The 22,051-nt window shown below is 34.9% G+C and overlaps 1 protein-coding gene across 2 annotated transcripts in view; it reads right to left on the reverse strand.

Annotated features, from left to right (window-relative positions):
* Nucleotides 1-22,051, reverse strand: part of ATG2B (autophagy related 2B) — a 50,938-nt gene that overhangs the window by 6,048 nt on the left and 22,839 nt on the right. The window contains exons 19-41 of one of the 2 annotated variants that reach the window (XM_009280816.1): nt 21,600-21,757; nt 21,171-21,343; nt 20,715-20,865; nt 19,626-19,825; nt 18,633-18,713; nt 16,840-16,946; nt 16,476-16,568; nt 15,544-15,614; nt 14,454-14,530; nt 14,045-14,215; nt 13,416-13,557; nt 12,255-12,457; nt 11,047-11,273; nt 10,227-10,332; nt 8,181-8,375; nt 7,514-7,615; nt 5,796-5,874; nt 4,735-4,939; nt 3,698-3,767; nt 2,648-2,730; nt 2,044-2,165; nt 1,716-1,870; nt 489-638 (exon numbers count right to left, since the gene is read on the reverse strand). In XM_009280816.1, coding sequence (XP_009279091.1) covers nt 489-638; nt 1,716-1,870; nt 2,044-2,165; nt 2,648-2,730; nt 3,698-3,767; nt 4,735-4,939; nt 5,796-5,874; nt 7,514-7,615; nt 8,181-8,375; nt 10,227-10,332; nt 11,047-11,273; nt 12,255-12,457; nt 13,416-13,557; nt 14,045-14,215; nt 14,454-14,530; nt 15,544-15,614; nt 16,476-16,568; nt 16,840-16,946; nt 18,633-18,713; nt 19,626-19,825; nt 20,715-20,865; nt 21,171-21,343; nt 21,600-21,757 — 3,121 coding nt within the window. Of the gene's footprint in view, nt 1-488; nt 639-1,715; nt 1,871-2,043; nt 2,166-2,647; nt 2,731-3,697; nt 3,768-4,734; nt 4,940-5,795; nt 5,875-7,513; nt 7,616-8,180; nt 8,376-10,226; nt 10,336-11,046; nt 11,274-12,254; nt 12,458-13,415; nt 13,558-14,044; nt 14,216-14,453; nt 14,531-15,543; nt 15,615-16,475; nt 16,569-16,839; nt 16,947-18,632; nt 18,714-19,625; nt 19,826-20,714; nt 20,866-21,170; nt 21,344-21,599; nt 21,758-22,051 lie in introns of both variants that reach the window. The other variant, XM_009280815.1, reaches the window with a different exon arrangement.

A 22,051-nucleotide genomic window follows, 5' to 3' on the forward strand; every position in this document is an offset into this window, starting at 1 on the left:
GGGGTCTGGAGAACAAGTCTTCTGAGGAGCGGCTGAGGGAACTGGGGTTGTTTAGCCTGGAGAAGCGGAGGCTGAGGGGAGACCTCATCGCTCTCTACAACTACCTGAAAGGAGGTTGTAGCGAGGTGGGTGTTGGTCTCTTCTCCCAAGTAACTAGCGATAGGACGAGAGGAAATGGCCTCAAGTTGTGCCAGGGAACGTTTAGACTGGACATGAGGAAAAATTTCTTTCCTGAAAGAGTAGTGAAACATTGGAACACGCTGCCCAGGGAAGTGGTTGAGTCCCCATCCCTGGAAGTATTTAAAAGACGTGTAGATGAGGCACTTAGGGACATGGTTTAGTGGGCATGGTGGTGTTGGGTCGATGGTTGGACTCGATGATCTTAGAGGTCTTTTCCAACCCTAATGATTCTATGATTCTATGATTTTATTTGCTGTCTTAGGAAATAATTCTTAAATTTGGTTAAGGACAATTACTTTTGCACTCACCTCTTTTACTACACTGTATGCTTTGGCTACACCTTCCCGTAGGTCTACTGGCTGATGAGCTAAACGATGGCGAGGGAATCGTTTGATCTTTTTTGCTTCAATAAAAGTAGGCCCTGGTGATACCATGTCGTATGCAGTTTCTGCAGCTGCCTGAAAATCAGGAGCGAATGGAAAATATATAAGAAGTCTTACAGCATCCAATCACAAATTTAAACTACTAACAGGGTGACATAATCGAAATAAAAGAATTTTAATTACACAAATAATATTCATTTACATCAGATTAAGGTTTTGTACGAGGACTTCTGGAATGGGTGCAGCTGTAACTACACATTAAGTTCCATAATGAAATAACGAATGTTGTAGGTTTTGGTAGAGTTTTTTTCCCCCTAATTTCCATTCCTTCAAAGGCATCCTTCTAGTCTGCACAAAATGCTCAAGATAAAAACTGAAACATTTGATCAACGGTATGTTTTTCTTACAAACACACAAACATACACATTAATTCCACTCGTGAATAACACCACTGTTTGTTTGGGGTTTGGTTTTTTTGGTTGTTTTTGGTTTTTTTGCTTTTACTGTATACGTTCAAAGCTTAGGCACATCTACAATTTTTGCAAAGTTAGGTTGTAAAAGTGTATTTTCATTATGTATTTTACATTAAGGAACATAAATTTATTAACACTTTAATCCAAGATTACTTTAGGGTTAAATCCAGAAAGCTTTATAAGACTTCGTGTACATCAACACAATTAGTTTTGGTTTTTAGGCATTTTTTTTGTTTGGTTGGTTTTGTGGTTGGGTTGTTTTTTGTTTGTTTGTTTGTTTTTAAATAAACACACAGATAAGCTGAAATTTTAAAAAAAGTTTAAGAATCTATTACTGGAAAATACACATATGCGAAGAACTGATTTTTTTAGTGCAGCTGAGTATTTTAGTATTAAACTGTACATTGTAATACATTAAAGACATTAAGAAACATGTAACAGCTTAGGTGTTCAGCAATATTTTAACACAATTTTCTAACTATTGCATTTGATGCCACCTCAGACTGCCGCAAGCTTTGCCCAGTTTCTGCTTTCCTATTTATACAGTTGCTTTTTCCTTTTTTTTTTAAAGACATGCTCCCAACCTTAAACATATAGCGTTAAGATATTAGCTTAATATAGAGCGCTTAGTAGCGACACTTCTCATTTTATGTCTAACTCCAGAAGTAATACACTATACCTGTATAGTCCGAACCATTCTGTTTGTTAGCTCCAGTGCTGCCATTGCAGTAGAAGTACCAAAAGAAGCTGCTCCTCTTTGAAAGCCTCTTACAATACGGCCATCCTTTCGGTACTGCTCTATTGGTAACCACACCAAGTCTTTCAGACCTTGGACTGAAAATTAAGACAGAACAACATAGTTAGAAAGTTCTCTTAGATAAGCAGAATGCCTTAAGAGGAAGTGAAAACAAGTATCAGCATTGGTTGGGGGGGGGGGTTGATTTGGTTTATTTGTTCGTTTAAAACAACCGCCATGTGTGCCTGAATAGAAATAAGAATTAACTTACCTAACTGCACTAGCGAATGCATAGGCCCTACTCCTCCCAAAATTCCTGGTAGCTGGTTTTTCTTTATATCATTAAGCCATTCACTGATGGCATAGGAGAACAATTTATCCACACCTAATAAACTGAAGTAAATAAAATTATTATTTTTTTAAAAACATACAATTCCTAATAAGACAAATGCATTATTCATTGAAGTAAACAAAGATGCCATTTAAACAAAAGGAAAGCTGTTTTCAAGTGTCATCTTTTGTTGCTGTTGGCTAACCCAAGTGTTTCATGTGTATGTGCTTCATAAAACAGAAGTTCAAGACCGCATAATCACATCCAGTTCAATAGGAAGTAAACATACAACTAAAATTAAAAGAGTTTAGCACCAAGACTAGCACATATACTAAATACTGTCCTGAAAAACAGACGTTCTTCTTGAACGCTATATATTTGACAAAAAGTAGAATCAAGAAATATTTGTGAGGTCAAAAACTGTCCTGGATTTTAGAAGTGCATCTTATCAGAGAATTTGCTTTTTGCTTGCTACATTCAGTTATTCACCATAAACTTGTTCAATTTGCAATACCAATGTTAATCTACAATTCGATAAACTTACCCGTGTCTGTAACAAAGTCTCTTCAGCTTTAATTCTGAGCAGTTTAACTGAGCAAGCCCAATAAGAATCCCAGCTAGTGTTCCCTGTAAGTGAAATATTTTGTTATCACATGAGCTTATTCATCCTGTACAATCTGTAGGTGAGAAATAATTTCATCATCTCAACTCTTATTGCAGGTATTTCTGCCTAAACTGATTCTCCCCCAGTCTCCCAATGATACTCATTACAGCGCTATGTTACATGAAAACTTGCAAAAGATGGAATCTGGCTTAATCGGCTACTCTAAGAAAAAATTCCAGATACAAGAGGGCTTCTTCAGAAATATTAAGATGTAACAAATTATGTAAACATAGCTCTGGTATTAGTGTGTTCCAGGCATTCTAAAGCTGCTATTTCATGCTTTGATTTCTTTGGCAGCAGTGCAAATTCAAGAAGTTACTGCTTTTACTTGTCCATATTTTCTTAATGATTTGCCATGATAGAGTACAAATCTGGTTGGGAAAACAGGATTTTTTGAGGTCTGCTCTGTAAACTCAGTATGATAACCAATACATATTTTAAAAAGAACTATGAGCATTTTTTTAATCTGTATTAGATTCTACCATTGCCACCGAAGCCCATACATTACTAGACTGCAAGGGAAGGAAACAAGGGCGGAGGGGGGGAAGATAATACTTTATTCTGGCATTAATGAGGAAGAAAATAAAATGCACAATTCTGATATCAGATAGTTGTAACATCCTTTGAGGGACACCACAGCTGTGTGGAAAGATTTCCATCCAGTCACTGAGTTGATAAATGTGACTTTCAAGTCTAATTCTGAGTTAATCGTACCTAGAGGATCCACCCCCTAGTTTTCAAATTAAGAGTGGAACAAGGTTAAGCTTTATTGAAACTCAGACCAAAAAAAAGAAAAAAAAGTTCTACATTTCTCAAGATCACATCAATAGTGGGTAGGGAGCACAGAAATATACCCCAGCTCATGGGGGGAAAAAACAGAAACAAACAACATCAGTATTTTGTTCTACAGCATCAGCATTATACACAAACCTGATCCATTGATACATGTTTGCCATGGTAGTCAAGCCGTATTGGAACTTCTGATGTAAAACGAAATTCTCTGGGATATATAAAGGAAATTTTACAGTGAGAAACATGAAAAGGAAATAAAAATATCCTTCCAAAAAGAAACCCATGGTTTCCCATCCTCCTGGAATAGGATGCCATACCCTTTTCTGTAAACTATAAATCCTCTAGGTACCATGTTAGTACTTCAGAGTAAGTGTACAAAATACAAAGGCAAATTCACCTTTTCTTGGTTTATTAATATTCTAGTCAAGGTTAGCATTTATAATAAATTTAACAGTCCTGCAAAAGTTCTACTAATCCTGCAGGTGAACATCTTCCCTCAATTTTCACAGCATGAATTTCAGTTACAAAAAAGAGTATGGCTAATGATGGTTCTGTGGGCAAAATTTAGCCCTGCAGCTGGAACTTATTAAAAAATTTCTGTTAGTGATGTATGTGATGAAATAGAACCATAGACATTCTCTCATAATTTGGCTCTGCACTGCCTACTAAAGTACACATCTGTTGTTAGAGGCACTTATGATCTGAATAGACAAGGACAAAATTTCTGCGTAACAAGCTGAAATTTTTATAATCACTTCCCAGTCAGGACTACATTAGAGTTTCTCTTGTGATATGTTAATCTCGTACCTCTCCCATGACATCCTTTTCCTTTACATACTCTCATCTCTGGTTATATTATGTCTAACAATGTAAGTTAGATTTAAGAGTACAAAGACTGCTCTTTTCATTTATTTGTAAAACATCTCATTACTGGTTCTGTACATGGCAGAGCTTTAATTAATTTTATTTTCTTGTGCACAGTAGTGCACCAGAGTTAAAAAATCATTAGTTACCTTCCAGTGATAGAAACAAATATATTTGTTTTCCACAATCAGTCAACAAACAAACAAAAAAATGCACCTTGTCATAAGGCCTGAATACTTTATCATTACACTATCTGAAAACATTCAGCAGAACAGCTGTGTGTCACCAGAAATCTTGTAATGAAAGTTTACCTGAAAAATACTGGCTGATCACTGTATGATGTCACTTCTTGTGAGAAATGATGATCATCTCCATTAACCACATCCATAGAATCAATGCTACCATTTTCATTTGCTTGCTTATATGATGAGAAGGAAATGACTGGACTTGGGTCCTTAAGGCTGCTGACATGCCTGGGCAAACTACACGTAACTTCAGCACCAGGAGACTTTTTAACTAAGATAAGAAGTTATACACAGTAAACTGACTCATATTTTTCACAGTGATTACAAAAAAGATTGTGTTTATACTGTGTCCTTAGTAAGCTCTAGTGCTTATTCATAGGAATTACTAGCAGGACAATATTTAGATTCTCTTAGTAAGATAGTATCTTAGTTATCAATAGAAATTATTACAAGAAGCTTAAGTTGAGGTTTATGCATCAGCATAAATAATCCATCTAGTTTTAAAGACAGTATTGCAGAGTACTTCCATTACCTATGCATTTCAGTATGATGTCTCAACAGAAATAGGTAAAGTACAGCTGCTAACAAACTCACAAATATAGTTATTAGAGGATATATGCTTTTCAATATATACTGGTTTTCGCATCAGATGGTGTAGTTGATTAGAAGTACTGCTTTAACTGTATACATACATTTTTCTGCTTATTTATAATCTTGAACTCTGTTCCTTTCTCTAGGGGTTACACAACTTCAAGCTATTAGACAGACATACTCTTTTATGCAAGGGGTATTAAATAATGTATTTGTTTTATCTAATAATAACTTCTAATATCATATATACAGTCCTCAACTTTTTCAGAAGTTCTTATTAAATATGCTCCAATTTTGGTGAAACTTTTTATACAATGCAGATCCCAGGTACTGAAGACCTTTGTTGGTATTTATAAAATGCAAAACTAAAATACCCAAAGTTTCTGCGTTCTAACAAATTAGTTACTAATGTTGGGGTTTGGTCACTAACATCAGTTTGTTTACACACACGATATTCACATGTGAATTTATAGACATGTACACACATTAAAGGAGAAAAAAGAAGCACTTTCATATTAGATTTTTGAAAAGTATACCTTCAGGATCTGGAGTAACTAAGAGTTCTACTTCTGTAGAGAGGCTAGTGAAAAAATCCTTCAGGAAAAACAAGGCATCCTAATGTCAAAAATAAAATACAATCAGGTTAAAAAAAAAAAAAAGAAAAATAGCCAATTCTTTAAAAAAATATTATCTATTATTCCAGCATTTTATTTCTATATGGATATGAATCAAAACACATTTCTTCTTTCTGATCCTTTAACAAGTGCAGAAGCCACACAGAAATCTAGGACAGAAACCAGAAAGACCCTCTTGGTCATTGCCCCCTGCTACATGTAATATGGTTTCATAGTCTATCTAGCTCTGTCTTAAAACTCCAGGGTTGTTTTCATCATCTACTCTCATTTTGGAGACTGTTCCAGAACCCAAGTGTTTTAATGGCTATCAACTTTTCTCCGATTTCCAATACAAGGGTATTCAAGTATAGTTTATGTTCATCTCTAATACTGCAAATGTCAGACAAATTATTCCAGATCAGATCTCGCCACTGCTTCATTAAAAGTCATTAATATCTCTGCTGTTAATGTCTTGCCAGTCAGATGCATCACACTGGTGCCTTGTTCATGGTATAATTAATGACACCTGGACTTTCTTTTCCTTTTTTTGTTTCCAGCTGATAAGCAGACAGTTTAAGTAGTAGTAATAAGAGTTTCTAACATGACTGCATGCAGCCCTGTGCTTCCAAGAAAGCTGTGGTTAATTTTGCAGAAGTTGTAAAGGTGAATTTTGTTTATGGTACAAAAGATAAGAGACTTAGAAAAGTAATCAAGAGCAAACATACTTCCTCACTAGATGGCAGTATTTCCATGCTATTTTTCTAAATGACATTATTACAAACTATATATAGAGTTCAATTTTTCTAACAGTAAAATGAAAACCTGGTCTCTAATGTGTGTTGAGGGAAACAGAAGGTAGATATGTAACTCCTAATTGTGCTCTTGAAAAAACCCACATCTCTCTGCAGATGATAAATTAAGCAAGAAATGCCTCAACAAAGAGTAATAACTGCACTTTAAATTTGAATGTACAAACATATGTAGCTTCCTTACTGGTGTAGAAAAAAACCCCCAACTGTTTCTTGAGTATATGAAAAATACTTTGCACAAAGGCTTGCTAAAGAAAGTAAAACAATTTCTCCCATTTCTGTTCTTCAGGCCACTGCAGTTGATAGCAAGACGAAAGCCTTCGGAGTACAGAAGCAGTCCTCAAGTGTCAAGTGCCCTTGACTAAAATGTTGTGAACAGCTTCTGTATTAATGATTAACTTTTTTCAATTAAAACCACCAAAGCTACTTCATGAACAAACAAAGCAAAATCATTCAAGAATGAGTATATGCTTTTTAAAAGCCACGATTTCAAAACGTTAGAGATCATCAGAACTCTCAGGAGGTAAACTGGCATTATTGAGTAAACAGCCAGGTCTATAGATATTCTTATTTTTAAATTAAAAAAAAGGCTAGTCTCTGTAATAGCTGGAGCAGAAGACAAGTTTTAACATGGATATAAACACAGCGGCAGAGATCCAAAGATATGTGTGATTGATCACAAATAAAAAAGGTATCAAACCAAGAAACCCACCCCATAAAACATGTCTGATGGTTACAAGTATCCGATAAAACAAACAAACAAAAAATAAAAAAAACAGTATCATTAAATAAGTAAAAATTTATTTTATTTTTTGCATTGGCACAACCAACCTGGTCAATATTGAGGCGAAGTGGCATTAGTGAAACACGTAAACAGCATTCCTGTGGGGATCTACCAGACTCTGGACGGACATGTAATGCTTTAACTGTTAACTGAGAAAAAGCAACAAGATAAATAAAAGTAGTAACATTCACAATTATTAAATCTCAGAACACTAGCTAGGATAAACAGTTACTGCAAAATCTCTGTACTAAACAGATTCCACTTACCAATTATAAAGTTAGTGTTGAATAAATAACTTATTATGGATGTTATAAAAAAGAAAATTAAAATAAGAAAACCAAAAAAACCAAATTAGTAAGTCCTTTATAGAAGCAGTAAGACTACAGCATATCATAAAACTACAACTCTGCACGTGTAGTGAAAAGTCTAATCATACTCATACAAGCATGTTTGTTGAAAACCAAAATCTGAAAGCTACTGAAGTAGTCCTGCACATCTACTGTTTTTAAACTGACAGAATCTCAAAAACATTAATACCTGACACACTAATATTCAAACTGACTTTTTAATTAGTTTTAATATCCACAAGGAATCAAGCAAATAACTATCAACAAGTTATATTACTTCAATGTTCCATGACTTCATTGTCCTTCTTCTGCAAGATTAAGAAATGTATACAATCTCCACAATGATAGATAGATTCCATAACTGTACCATGTTTGAATGCGCTTTTCTGGGCATCTCCTTACTGCAGTAGAGATAGAGAAATTTATTCATCTGTGATGTAGCTAAGCGATCTCTAATCTCCAGGTCTTGAACAATAAAAACCTGCCGTGACACTGGCTGCTCCAACAGACTGGATTCACCTTCTGCACCACCTGGAGGGTATACCTCATGCTGGAATTTCACCTTTTAAAAAGAAAAGAAAACCAGCATCATCAGCTTCAGTGAAAAACAACCTTTAACAATAGAATATTACTTAAAAAAACCAAACCAAACCAAACAAAAAAACAACCATGACACGTAAGAACTTGAAAAGCTGTCTACTATTTTAAATTTACAGGAATAATATTAGGATATCTAAAAAGTATTCTGATTTTTGTACGTCTAGCAGTAGAAATCTTCCAATTCCTAGTTGTGTACATGTTCATGTTTTAGGATGCAAATTCGAGCCAAAACAAAGAGTCAGTGTAAGAAAAAGAACAAGTTTTGCTTTTCGTTTTATTATCAGCTCTACTTTTTCCTCTCAATCCTGACATCTTTCTTATATCATGTTGAAGCCTGTACCAGGCAACCTTGCAGTTCTTGAATCCTGCACCTTCTATGCTTAGGAAAGTAAGGTTTCTTCCCTATCGAGGGACTTCTCAAGTAGCTTCTTCCAGTCTCAGTTTCCTTTTTCTTTACTCATTTTAGTCTGCATAAATTCTAATCCATTACCTTTCTTAAATTCTAAAGAATTCTGAATTCTCTCCTTTGCCTCATCTTTTGATGCGGTTCTCATTTTCAATCAAAGACCTGTGGTTACCTACACAAATCATTCCCTGTCTCAATAACCCCCACAGCATCTTTGCCTGCAATGTCATGAAGCAGAGCACACATAGCAAGCAGAACAGTGGCCTCTACTGGCCAGATACTGAGATGTTAAGAAACACTGTATTTAAGTGCCCTGTACTCAAGATAAAGTGTTCATTATCACATGTAAGTGTTGAAAAGAAAAATAGATGTTTATCATAAACACTGCTCAGAAACTTCACGTTTTTGACACTCTTAATTTCTTGTTTAAACATTATTATTAAGCCTTGTACCAAGTTAAGGGTACAAGTTGGGGGGAGGGCAGGGAGACACTATGTCTCAGTACTAACACCAACTCATTAAATACCTGCAAATTAAGAGAGATTGCTATACTTCTACATATGAAGTTTTCCATGTGGAATATTAAACTCTTCCTTTTTTCTCTTTTTTATTGCAGTGTCATGGGTTTTCTAGAAAAGGCTAGAACAAGTATCAAACATTTCTGGCAAATTTGAAGTGCTAATGGGATTAATTTTAAGCTCTAGAAATGCATGTGGACTATAAAAGGCAGTTATTTTTATGTAGTAACTTTCATGTTTACAGAATGTTTGAGAAAACCTTATTTTAAAAAGGTTCTGTTATCGATCCATTTAACATGAAATTTGGTTAACGCCTTGCCAATATTCTTCACAGCACCAGAATCAAGCATCTAGTTTCTATGTTAGAGCTAAGCACAGGCTTAAAAACAGTAACATACTTATGCCTGAAGGGTGCTAAATATATTAGGGGAAATAGAGGAATGATATTGTAATATAAGGGGATGTTATTTAATATCCAGTTATCATCAACTGATACAGAGTGTCTCAACAGATCTACATCCCCGTTATTTTGCTAGAATACTTAATTTAATAATAGGTGTATCAATTCAGAGTAGAACTAAAGACAGAAAAACAGAACAGCAGTTGTAAAACGTGGTTATAATAAACAAAAACTTTAATACTACTATAATAAATATCCTTCATCTTTAGAAAAATGTTTGTTCAGCAAGTAAACAATACTGTGCTAGAAGAACAAATACATCTTTTGTTAAACAAATTCTAAATTCATCACCTTCAAAGTGATTGCCTAGATGTAGATACTAATGGAAGAAATCCTACTGAATTTTAATGGAAAGCTGTTCTCAAACAGATATAACATGTAAAGATATTCACACAGACAGTCATGGCTGAAGCTGTTTCTGTCATTCACCTTGCTTAACTGTATTTCCATTAGGAAGTCTGGGTTTCTTCCTCTTCCCCCACATGCTGTACTCCGTCCATGCCTCGTTGGTGTATGAGAAGGAGAACTATGGGGGCTTCTGGGGAAATAAAAAAGAAAAATACACTTTTGCAGATTAAACTTAAAGCTATCTCACTATTAGTCTAACACTAAAAGTGTGTATGTTTCACTGGATATAACTTATAAGTATTTTAATGGTTACAAGAGAAAAATACTAGAAAATAAATAAAAAAAAAAAACCTGGAAGTTGTGTTACTGTTAACCAAATAATTTCTTTTTATTGTTCAAGCACTGCATACTTAAGCAGAATGCTAGGTGTATGCTTCCCACCAAATTAACGTTCATAAAACATTTCCTTAATTTTGGCTGTGATATTAATTACTCTTTAACTTACATGACATCCAGAAAACCAGACTCCAGCTACCATAGTGATAGTCTCTTATGCTCCTTAAGCCCCAATCTCTTCAGGAAAATTTAACTTCTAATACAACCCTTAAAAGCAAACCCATCCCTCCATCTCCAAAAAACCACCAAAACCAAACCCAGCTTGTCCAGGTTAAGACACAGGAAAAATACACTCTGGTGTGTGGAGCTTAACTGAATAAGAAGATTCTAGATGATCTTTAAGGTTCTTTGCAACCTAAACCATTCTATGATTGATTCCTTGTGAGGAGGGAGTGAAGAAGCAAGTGAGGGAGACTTGAGATTTAATAGCGAGATTAACCTCAAATCAAAAGAAAATTAAGTAGTTTTAAATGTTCTAATCTACAGAATTACATCAAACACTTACACGAAACTTTTAGCTGGAGATGATGGTGGTGCAGTCCCAAAATCTCTTCCGCCATAAAGATGCCAAATAAGAGAGATTTCCTTTACAACATAGCGTACCAGAGGAACAGGAAAATGAAGGGGAGCTTTGCTTGTATCTGTTTTTTTTATAGGTTGGCTGAAATGATTTTCCTTTATGATAATTGCATCATCAACCATTATTTTTATTACTGGCTCTTCCTCTTTTTCCTGATTTAAAAAAAAAAAAAAAAATATAGCATTGAGAAGGTGAAATCTGCTTTCTTTATTGAGATATCTCATTCTTTCCTATTAAAAAAAAAAGAAACTATTCTGTACTGTCTTCTAAAGCTTATACAACACAGGCTTTGTTTAGGAACCATTCTTATAAAGTAACTTAAAGACAAAAGCACATAAAAATAAACTAGAAGCCGAGAAGTAGTTAAAAAAAATTTTCTCATCCAAACTGTAAACAAAACAAGAGTCGAAAAACAAACAAAAAACCATGGAAGAACCCAGGCTACCATATTAGCACTTTTGGAAACAAACAAGCTCAAAGATAACTGGGCAAATACAGCTTCTAATCAAGGATCCAGAACTACTTCTGTCTATTAAGAGGAATACAACCAGAAATACTATGAAAAACATGAACACAAGCTGTTTTCAAAGAGTTTGAGTAATTTCCTAAATATTTAATGCAGTGGACAGACAGTGGTGTAAAGTGACACACAAGCTTTTCCAAGCTTTTCTCTGAGGTTTGGCATTGAAAGCTTAGACTATGAGAGAAATGAATAAAAGATTAGAAGATGCGTAAAGCTGCTACTTTGATAAATACCGTATTTTGCTTAAAACATTTTTTTTCTAACTATGCCATTATTGTAAGTCAAAACGGCAATGATAAAACATGACTAAAACATAGGAAAACTGCCAATATAGTTTAATGTAATGTTCAGATCAGAGAACAAGTATATACCGCTGAGATATAGAAAAATCATATATATTTGAAAATACTTGCATTCATTCCTAACAGTAACCGTGCATGAAGTCCTTTCAAACAGAAAGATTATTTTTCTGCTACTCTGCCCACTGATAAAAATATCACTAAGCAATCACAAAAAGCTATGAAGGCTAATTAGTCCACGTCTTACATAGGCTTTTCTCTAATTCAGTTTATATATAGATTTTTTCTTAGTAATTCTCAAAGCTTCTTACAGCAACAGCAACTTTGGGTGCAAAAAGAATGCAGAAATCATCACTTTCTGCAGGAACATCTCCCATGGCCTCATTTATCAGGTGATGAGTGAATGAAGCGTAAGTGGGACTTGGATCTTGTGAGACATTTCCGCTTTCATCTGGAAACAGGAAGAGATCCGAGCAAGATGGCTCCTGAGTTTGAGATCTGTCATCCAAAACTCCTGGGAGTTGAAGGAGGGTGGAGAAGAAACACGTTTCAGTGGAAAAATCTTTACAAAATATGAAAATATGGACAAAAGAACATAACAGTTAACTAAAATTCGTTACTTCAATTACATCAAGGGAATTTGCTTATTATATCTTGAATCAATTCCTACTATAAATAAAATACAATTTTCAAAAATTAATCTACTGTACAATTGAAAGTTATTACAATATAATCATAACTAATTACTAGTAGAGATGAACTGACAAAATATAGAAAAAACATTTGTTAAAAAACCCACAGATACAGAAAAAAGAAATTTTGTGTCCAGGTTTCTCATTTGGGTAGTAAGACCAGAGCATCAATAACTTTCAGTACTACACTGACTGCTCACCTTCCACCATCAAAAAGGGGACCAGACATTGTGGAAATAGTGAAATTCTCTATTTGCAGTACAAAATCCATGGCCAATTTAAACATGGATTTAACTCTAGCCATAATGCAGAAGCCATAATCCTGGGACAAAATCAATTATCTTGTTCTGTCTGCTAATTGAGAGATTTCCTCATAGCTAAAGGTTCTTTCTGTGAGTCAGAACTGTATCATCTTCCTGGACTGCCTTCATAGACAGAATGGAGGTCTTTGATTCCTTCACACTGCCGTATGCCATATAAACTTACACCCATACTAACTTATAGTCCTAGAGAATTTGGGGTCTTGACAGTCCCACGAAGTCAGATTCCTTCATTGCTGTTTTCAGTACCTCGGTAATGTGTATTTGACTAGAATCTCAAATTACTTTTGCATTACTGTTATTAAAAGCAAGCAGCTGTTTGATAGTTTGAAGACTTCAGACATTAAAGGTATGCTCCCGTTCTTGTTGCAGCATCTCTACATACACAAAACTTTCAATCCCACTTTCCTTTCAGAAAGGTTGTCCTTTTTGTGTACTTATGCCTCCAGAGGATTCTTACCATTAGACTCTGGCTTCATGGTGGAAGCAGTCTGTTGAGTCTCAATTTCCTCCATTGCATCACTCATCAAATCCCGTAAAATCTGTTGCTCTGATTCAGCGAGGACTGGTCCATGGGAAGATGGTTGGCTAAACGTCTCTACCTGCAAGAGAGGAATTATACATTGTTACATCTTAAAGACAACTGCAATATTGTGCTGAATAAGATTTTGCTAGAATGGCTTGATACACAGCTCTTAAACTGTAAGAAGTAACACCTTAACTTTATAAATAATCAAGTCAGCTGAAACTCCAAGCTAGATGATCCATAAAGTAAGTTAGAACATTATGGTTCAGGGTATTTAGATCATCAGAGTACTTGGACAGCTCATATATGTCCTGGAATTTCCTTCTTTAGATAAGAATGAAGTACAATAGGTAAACAGCACAAATATTTTAAAATATTAAGTAGTGACCAAAGCAGAAAAAAAAGGCACTATTTTACTCTCAAATATATTTTAAGTTAGATGCAATCTGTTAATTTCTTTGGAGGAAATCTCATATTCTTTGGAAATAAAGTGGGGATATCAAAATTAAAACATATTATCAGGAAACTTAAAGTTAACTTGATATTATTTTGCCTTTTTATACCTTCATTTTTGTCTTGCTAACTCCACGTTTAATCTCTGTCTTAGTGGGTGGATGTAAGTCACCGTAACTTGCAATATATTGTATAAGATTCATTAGCGCAGCACATGAATCGGAGCAGGTACGAATATGGATTACATCACTGGAACAGTGCAGCTCAAAACGTGGTTTAGTCTAGATAGCAACAATATAAAGATAAGAATACACTTCAAATCAACCTAAGGTTCCATAAAAATAGCATCTATAGACAGTTGTTTTTAAATTAATTTACTTAACTAGTCAAAAAGGACTTAAAAAATAGTACACGTAAACTGAAAAACCTCCCTTGATTCTAAGTATAATAAAGTAATTTTCAAATCACAATCTGTCATAGAGATTTTACATTTTGTTTTATTTGTAATTAAATACTTACTCTTTCCCCATCAGAATCAGATTTTACTGCTGTAATGGTTAGTTCCAGCAGTCCCATATCCATAACACGAACATAATCTGAAAGACAATGAGTAATTAAAAAAAAAAATTAAGACTTAATAACAAACATCATCCTTACTATGTATTTTTGGTTATTAAACCAGTAGAAATAGCATGAGCATAAAAAGGGATCTTTTTTGTCAAAACCTTTTATATCTCTGCATTTCCTTCTTTTATGAGGATTACTCTCAGAGTTCAAGTTTCAGCTACTCAAATCAAGAACTCAAATCTTTTCAATCCAATATATCACTCCCACTGCTACCATCTGTGTGCAGTGTAATCTTTTAGGATATTTATCCTCATCCCATCTGTGTGAGTTAGAGAAGTAGAGGCACACAGCAGTTAGGTGACTAAGCATCCTAGCAGTTTTTTAGTTGAAGTGAGAGAGAGGACGTTTTCACATTGTACTAATCTTTCAGTACCATGAATAACTTATTTCCCCTCTTTCTTGTTTAAACAAAACAGGCATATCTTTACTCTGCCCTTCACTAGAGATCTCTTACCTAAGCTAAATACACACATTTGTAGGCACAGGGTTTCATTATTTCTCCAATTAATTTATTAAATATTGATTCAAGTTCCTCAATCCTTAAACGTTGTTACTATATGAATGAGAGCAAACCAGTTGGTATCATTCTTTTAAGAATGTAGAACTCTGTGCCATATAACACCTTTCAAGTTCAACTATTTAGAATATATCTCTCATAAAATGACATCTCTTTTCTATGAAGATTTCTTTCTGTGCCAACTCCAGATTTTTAAAAATACACTTTTTTCAAATACCCATTATGGAACCGTAACAAGAAAATGAAGGACTTGCAAGTTGCTGTTCTCTGACATACCTCTGCATCCACAAATCCAAACTAGAGCACTCAGGTTTTCATCAACACTGCATTATTCATTCATATTCAACTTGCTGCTCCTTATCTCCTCAGACCTCTTCTTCAATAACCTTTATACATGCTGAATATGCCTGTAATTTTGTTTCTTTAGGCTCTGCAATTCATTAGTCACATCTAAAACATGCTTACCTCTATGGAGGTTCACTGTAACAGTGTTGCACTTGTCAGACAGATGCAAAGCAGCTTCATCTAAACTTATCCTAAAAGATAAAAAAAAAAAAAAAAAGATGACATAAACATGCTAGGGAAATACTGTGCAATTCACCAGACAAAATAAATTAGTATAGAAAAAAGTATTTAAAAACACAAATATATCTAGCATATCTTAAATCTAAACTCTTCGCTTTCATAATTTCCACATCCATTGGTAATTAAACACTACAAGATATTTTCACCACCGTTAATTATATTTTGTTTGCATTTCAATTTATATATTTGATCCTTCCTAGAATGAAAAGTAATGCTTTTGGCATACAGAATTAACACTTACTTCCTTTTTTGCCTTTTTTTTTTTCTAATAAAGCAACAGACACATTTGTTTCAAAGGTCATTTATAAGGTTTTATGAATAGAAACAAGCAACTTGGCAGATGTTTCACATCAGAACAGGCATAACAGAATGAATATTCAACTAAAATTGCACGAAAAATTATTAAAAAGTTACAGAGATGTTCAGTAATCACTAAATATTTCCTTAATTAATATACTGTCTCCAAATAACAAATCTTTAAGAAATCTTACGGTGCTACTAATTAACAAAATAGACACAAGTTCATTTCAGGACATCTTTCAACCATATTAAAAATTGCAGAATTGCTATTTGTTAAAGAAAGTAATCCAACAAAAAAAAAAAAAAAACAAAACAACAACAACAAAAACTCCCCCCAAACCCCCCACAGTATTTAACCTAATAGAACAGAAGGATTACACATGAACAATGTATATTTCAAAAGATGCAAACCAATGTGACCACACAACACGAATGCTTCCTAGGTCAAAAAAGCAGACATGCATTACAAGTTTTGCAGGAGCTTCCATGTTTCACAGTCACTTAAATTATACCTGAGAGTAGAAGAGGATTTATCTACTGCAACACTGCTGGAAATGCTGAAAGTTTCAACAGTAAGTAGAGATCTGACTGGCAAAAACAAGGGCCTAGCAACAAATAGGAAAAAAAAAAAATTAATACTCTGTACCTATTTAGAAGTGCAATCAAAGTCTCATAGGTTACCTAACTAGATTTTCCCTGGCCTAGGCAAGTGCTTATCCTACTTTAAGTTGCTTACAGTTTAAGGGATTTCTATTAAGTACTTTTTCCAAACAAGCCTAAATAAATATTCTTTACAATATGCAAACTCGAACATTCCTAAAGAATAAATATATAGCTGCAATGCCACCAAGTGACATACGCTTGCATTTTATTTACCTGTAATCAAGAGCACAACTCCACAGATGTACGTGAAAAGTTGTAATTGTAGCTGGAGGATTATATCCCAGAACAGGCTCATCAGAAATATTCAAAAAATATAAAATCTAAAAATCACAAACATATTATTACAATACTTCACTATCTGTTAAATTAATAAACAATTATGCATTAGAAAAGAGAAAATCTGTAACAAGTATGACAATAAAATATTTGATTAGTGGAAGGAAAAGGGAGTGAACAATCTCAGATATTTAAAGGTGCTTACCTAGTACCTGAATATAGAAAAGCACAGAATGTAAACAGGGCAAAAAATACAACACCCAAACTGCAGCCTCAGAGGTATGGAAAAGACCAACCCACAGATGCCTAAGTGGCTATTTGTACAATGCCTCACAATCCATTTTTAAAGCATTTCCCAAATATCCATCTTTCTTTGCAGTTGTTATTATAGTGTATTTTCTTTGTTCTCTTTATCTGAAAAGTCAACTTTTCTTGTAATACTGTGCATCGTTAAAGTTATCTTCAAGTTATCTTTCTTTTTCTTTGGGGGGGGGGGCGGTAGAATATGCTCAGAATCAGAAATATGTGCATATGCACTGTATATACTGCTTTTTCATGTATTACTGCATAAACTAAACTCCTACCCTCCTCTTTAAGACCTGTCACAGTCCTCTCTCAAATCCATTACACTATAGAAGTTCTTCTTAAATTATTCCAAGCCTGGGGCATACCAACACTGCTAGCCGTTTAATCGTTTCCTCTACCTATCTCTTTGGCCAATTTTTATTTTTCCCCTCCCCCTACAAAAAAGATTCCCAAGTGCATTACAGGCAATGTTAATTGAGCAAAAATTCACAGAGCAAAAGCAACATGGTGTAAAGCAGGCTACATGAACACATAGGAATACCATGCTGAGAAGAAAGTAATGACACAGCAGAGTCCAAAGCACTAAGTTCAGCTCCATGCAGTTATACAATAAAAATAAGCATACCATACATACTGGAGGATAAACAGGATAAGCTTGAATGTCAAGGTTTACTATCTGTAATCCAGTATGCTGTAAATACATGCAACTATACTGCTACTGTGCTAATGGCATGTCCTAGAGCTCATGCATGTTTACACACAGCTTCTGGATCAAGGGTCTCTAGCCCTGTCTGCTATGCTATACCTCTACATCCACACTTATCAGTACAACCTTTCTAATTCAGAAGTTTGCATTACAAGCGTTTACGTAAACTGCTGCTTACTACTTCCGCGAAGTCTTATTCTCCATTACTGCTATTCAAACAATGTAGAACAGGAAACAGACAAGGGATAAATGGGACTTGAGGAATGAAGTGAGCAGAAGTGGAAAATACAGAAACACTTTCAGTGCTGCAAGTAGCATGTTTGTTTGTTTTGAGGATGGTTTTTTTATGTCAAGGATTATTTAAGTACTTGGATAGCATTGGACTACTGAGATTTTCCATCTGAACTTTTTAAAAAGGGGAAAAAAAACAAAAACAAAAAAACCCAGAAACTCCATGACATGTTGTGGGCAAAGATTTTGGATGATGAGGAGGAACTGTAGCAAATGAATACACAAGTAAGAATTTAAGAGCAAGACTACAGTCTGTCAATGGTCTCAAAGAGAGACAAGAAAAAAAGTAAAAAATAACACTTTCAAGAGCAGAGTAAGATAATAAGACACAGCCTAACACAAAGATTTTCCATCAAGGTTTAGTTTGATACTTAAAGCAGTGAGACTGAAATTGAGGATGTAGTTGAGAAAACTGTAGCAACCTGACCTGTTCATGCCAGCTTAAACCTGAAGGCAGTACTCTGTGCTGAAGGGTGGCTCCTCTTAGTCCAACAGCAACTAGAAATTCCTGCACAAGAAAGTTGCATGAGTTAGTTTACATGAAATACACGTAACTATTTGACATCTAGATTATGAAACACAGTCATCCTTTTGCTCCCAGAATCTCCAAGTGTCTGAAAATGAAGAAAGGACTCGGACAGGATTAAACATTCAAAAAACCTTGCTTCCTACAAGGCTTTCCTACAGAAACCCTGGCTAATAGTATCTCATACTTTTTGCAACAGGATAGTTTAGAAATGACAATTTTGTGGTGGCGGTAGGAAGGCAGGCTACCTGTTCATTCATTCTGGGATTCACCAGGAATTACCAGGAGTACCAACCCAATGTAGTTCTGTCTTACGCTGTTCAAATCTGAGTCAGTTGAGCCCCCATGACTTTGTGCTGGTCTGCACATTCCTTCTTCTCTAGATAACTCTACCAAACTGTTTGTCACCACTATGTAAGCTAAGAGTTCATCTTGTAGCCATGCGAATGAATGCTACTGTCAAAGCCAAACATATCACTCATTTACCAGTGCCATTCCAAATAGGTAAGCAAAGGCTGCCTATTAGATGACACTGCTAGTAAGCTGAGCAGAAAGCTTTTAACTCTTTATATTTACTCTTGCCTGGTTTGGCACCAGATTAAAACTCAAGCAAAGAAAAACAAGAAAAAGGTCAACTGGCCAAGAAATGCATTCAGTAAAGAAATATAGTGTGATCAGCAAAGTGAAGCATTGGAAGAATTAGTAAATTACGCTGATACTTAAATTTTACAATCCACCCAAAAGATTTTAACAGAAAATTATAGTTTGAGGATGAATGGCTCAGAATTATATGGTTTCTTCATCTATAACCCTTGTAACCCCACATCTAGATGCTTCCATATAAACTGAGATAACTCAAATAATTTATAAAAGCACAAATTTGAAAACACAAACCTTTGTATTGCTCTCTATTTTATCTGATTGGATTTTGACTGCAACGGTCAGCATACTTGGACAATCCACTCCTACACCATCTGAAGTAGTCCTACTAAGACCATCTTCTTCAGAAAAACAAATAGTAGGTTCTAACCAATGGGGACGTATTGTGCTGGGCAGTCGTACTTCAGAGGAAGGGACGACCCCATCTACCATACCTGCAAAGAGATTTTAGAATGAGTTACCTCGTGCTTCAAAGCTGTTACTGATAAGACTTAAGGAAAATCCTTTTTATGTTTAATGCCTTTAAAATTATTTTAATTACTAAAGTTAGTCACGCACACTGACAACCAAAAATTGTGAAGGGGAGGTTACAGGTGATCCAACATTTAAAACCACGGTTCTAGCTAAAATCTTCAATGCGACTATAAGGTTTGTTTTTTTATTTGCCCAACAAAATGGCAAAGTTGAAATAAAGGACAGAAATCTCCTGTGGGTTACATGGAGAGATAGGAATAGGTCTCTCCTTTTCATTTTATGAGATGGTGCCAGATTAACCTCTAAACACACAACAATTAAGCCTTGCACTGAAAATCCATTAACTTGACTACCACTGATTCAGAGACATTTGAGGGGAAAACCTTAAAAGGTTTAACTACACAGGGGTTACCAGCCATACAAACCACATAGTCAACTTAAAATTCTTCACCTGCTGACTACAATTAGCTACCCAGGAAAGACACAGCAGCCACTGGTAACCTGTATCTTTTTAAATTAAATAACCAATAACATGTAGGAAGTGTGTACTTTCACAATAAAGAACAGAATGTACAGCTAATTTGCCAGAGGACCACAGTATCTTTGAAGACCAGCAGTTGCCACGGTAAGTTTGAGCTAAACTGTAACTAAGTAAATACAGTTACCATGAAGTTGTATTACTGTAGCATTTAGGAGTATTAGCCATGAACTAAGCCTATTGTGCCAAATGATACGCTAGCAGAGAAAGAAAAAAAAAAGACAAAAAAAAAAGACAGCATTTCTCCTAAAAAACTTCAAGCTTATCTCATTTTAAATTTAGTCCCAAAGCCACCTCAATCCCACCCCTACCTTGATGATATAAATTGAGGCTGCTAGAATGGAGACAAACATAGTGTCTATCCTCAAAGCCTTCATATTTAGTCACACTGAAAAGTGAACCACTGTTGAACTCAAACCAGAATTCGCCGTATTTTCCTTCCAGTGTATTTCCATCATCCTGCTGAAGGAAGAATAGAAACGATAAAATGATTGCTTGCTGAGTTTGCTGCAGTTAGACAGTCTAAACTAACATAACACTTGCTAACAATGATTTTCCTGCTTGCATTTAGTTATTCTCATGTAAAGCAAAGTAAACAGAATTGCTAAAATAGTGTTGCATTATTGCCTAGTTATAGTACAATATAGCATGAAGATTACAGAATTACTGATATAAACACTTGTTCCTTCCACAAACAGCACATACAGCATGAAGGGGATCCCATGGTGAAAACAATAGAACAACGTTTTCCAGCCCCGATGTCTCACCTTTACGTCTGTGAATATTGACACTAATCCATGTGTCACATTTAGCAGAACAGACAGAAAGCTTTGTGAGTTCTTATTCTGAGAGTCAAGCTTTTTCCTTCTGCGTGAACGATAGTTTGGATCAACAGTGGAATAATACTGTAGTGTTTCTTCCTCAGATCCACTCTCATCATCTAATAGATAAAATGAAAACCAACTAACTCTCTAGCTAGTACACATATGCCAATAACTCATTGTTTTTCCATCAGTAATGCAATTCAATTTCACACTTATTTTACTTAAGCAAACAGTAATCTATGTTTTTTCTTCTTGGTTTAAGTAAATTCTTTCTTATAAAGTTTGCAAATTTTTTCCACTATCAGCTTAACCACTTCAACCAATCATGCTTTTGAATCACTATAGTTCTAGATGATTTATTAAGTGTATTACCATAATGAACTGCAGATTTAAATTGACTAAAGCTGTCTTTACTGAAAGTGTTGATGAGCTGGCTGGCCACAGATAGTCCAACACCGTAAGAAAGGTTTTCAAATGTTTCCACAGGAGATGGAGCTGTGGGTTCCCACAACAATAAATCATTGCTGATCCTAGGAAGAAATACATTATCATTATACAAAATATATGACTATATTCCCACTTAATATAAGGTCAGTCAAGCAATACTTCCTTTGCAGACTTCATGTACCAGATTTCAGATTTCATAAACAAGGAAGAGAAAAAAGTTCAAGAGCACAAGAAAGAATAATGTTTCATAAGTAAAAGCAATAAATAATGAAAGTAACTTTTTTCTGTAATTATGGTACGCACATATTGAAGTCTAACATTTGACAGTGATGCAAAAGCCTCTATTAACAGGTGTATATTAGCTCAGCAGGTTGGAG

Source organism: Aptenodytes forsteri, unplaced genomic scaffold (genome assembly GCF_000699145.1).
Source record: "Aptenodytes forsteri isolate BGI_AS27 unplaced genomic scaffold, ASM69914v1 Scaffold193, whole genome shotgun sequence".
Taxonomy (NCBI): Eukaryota; Metazoa; Chordata; class Aves; order Sphenisciformes; family Spheniscidae; genus Aptenodytes; species Aptenodytes forsteri.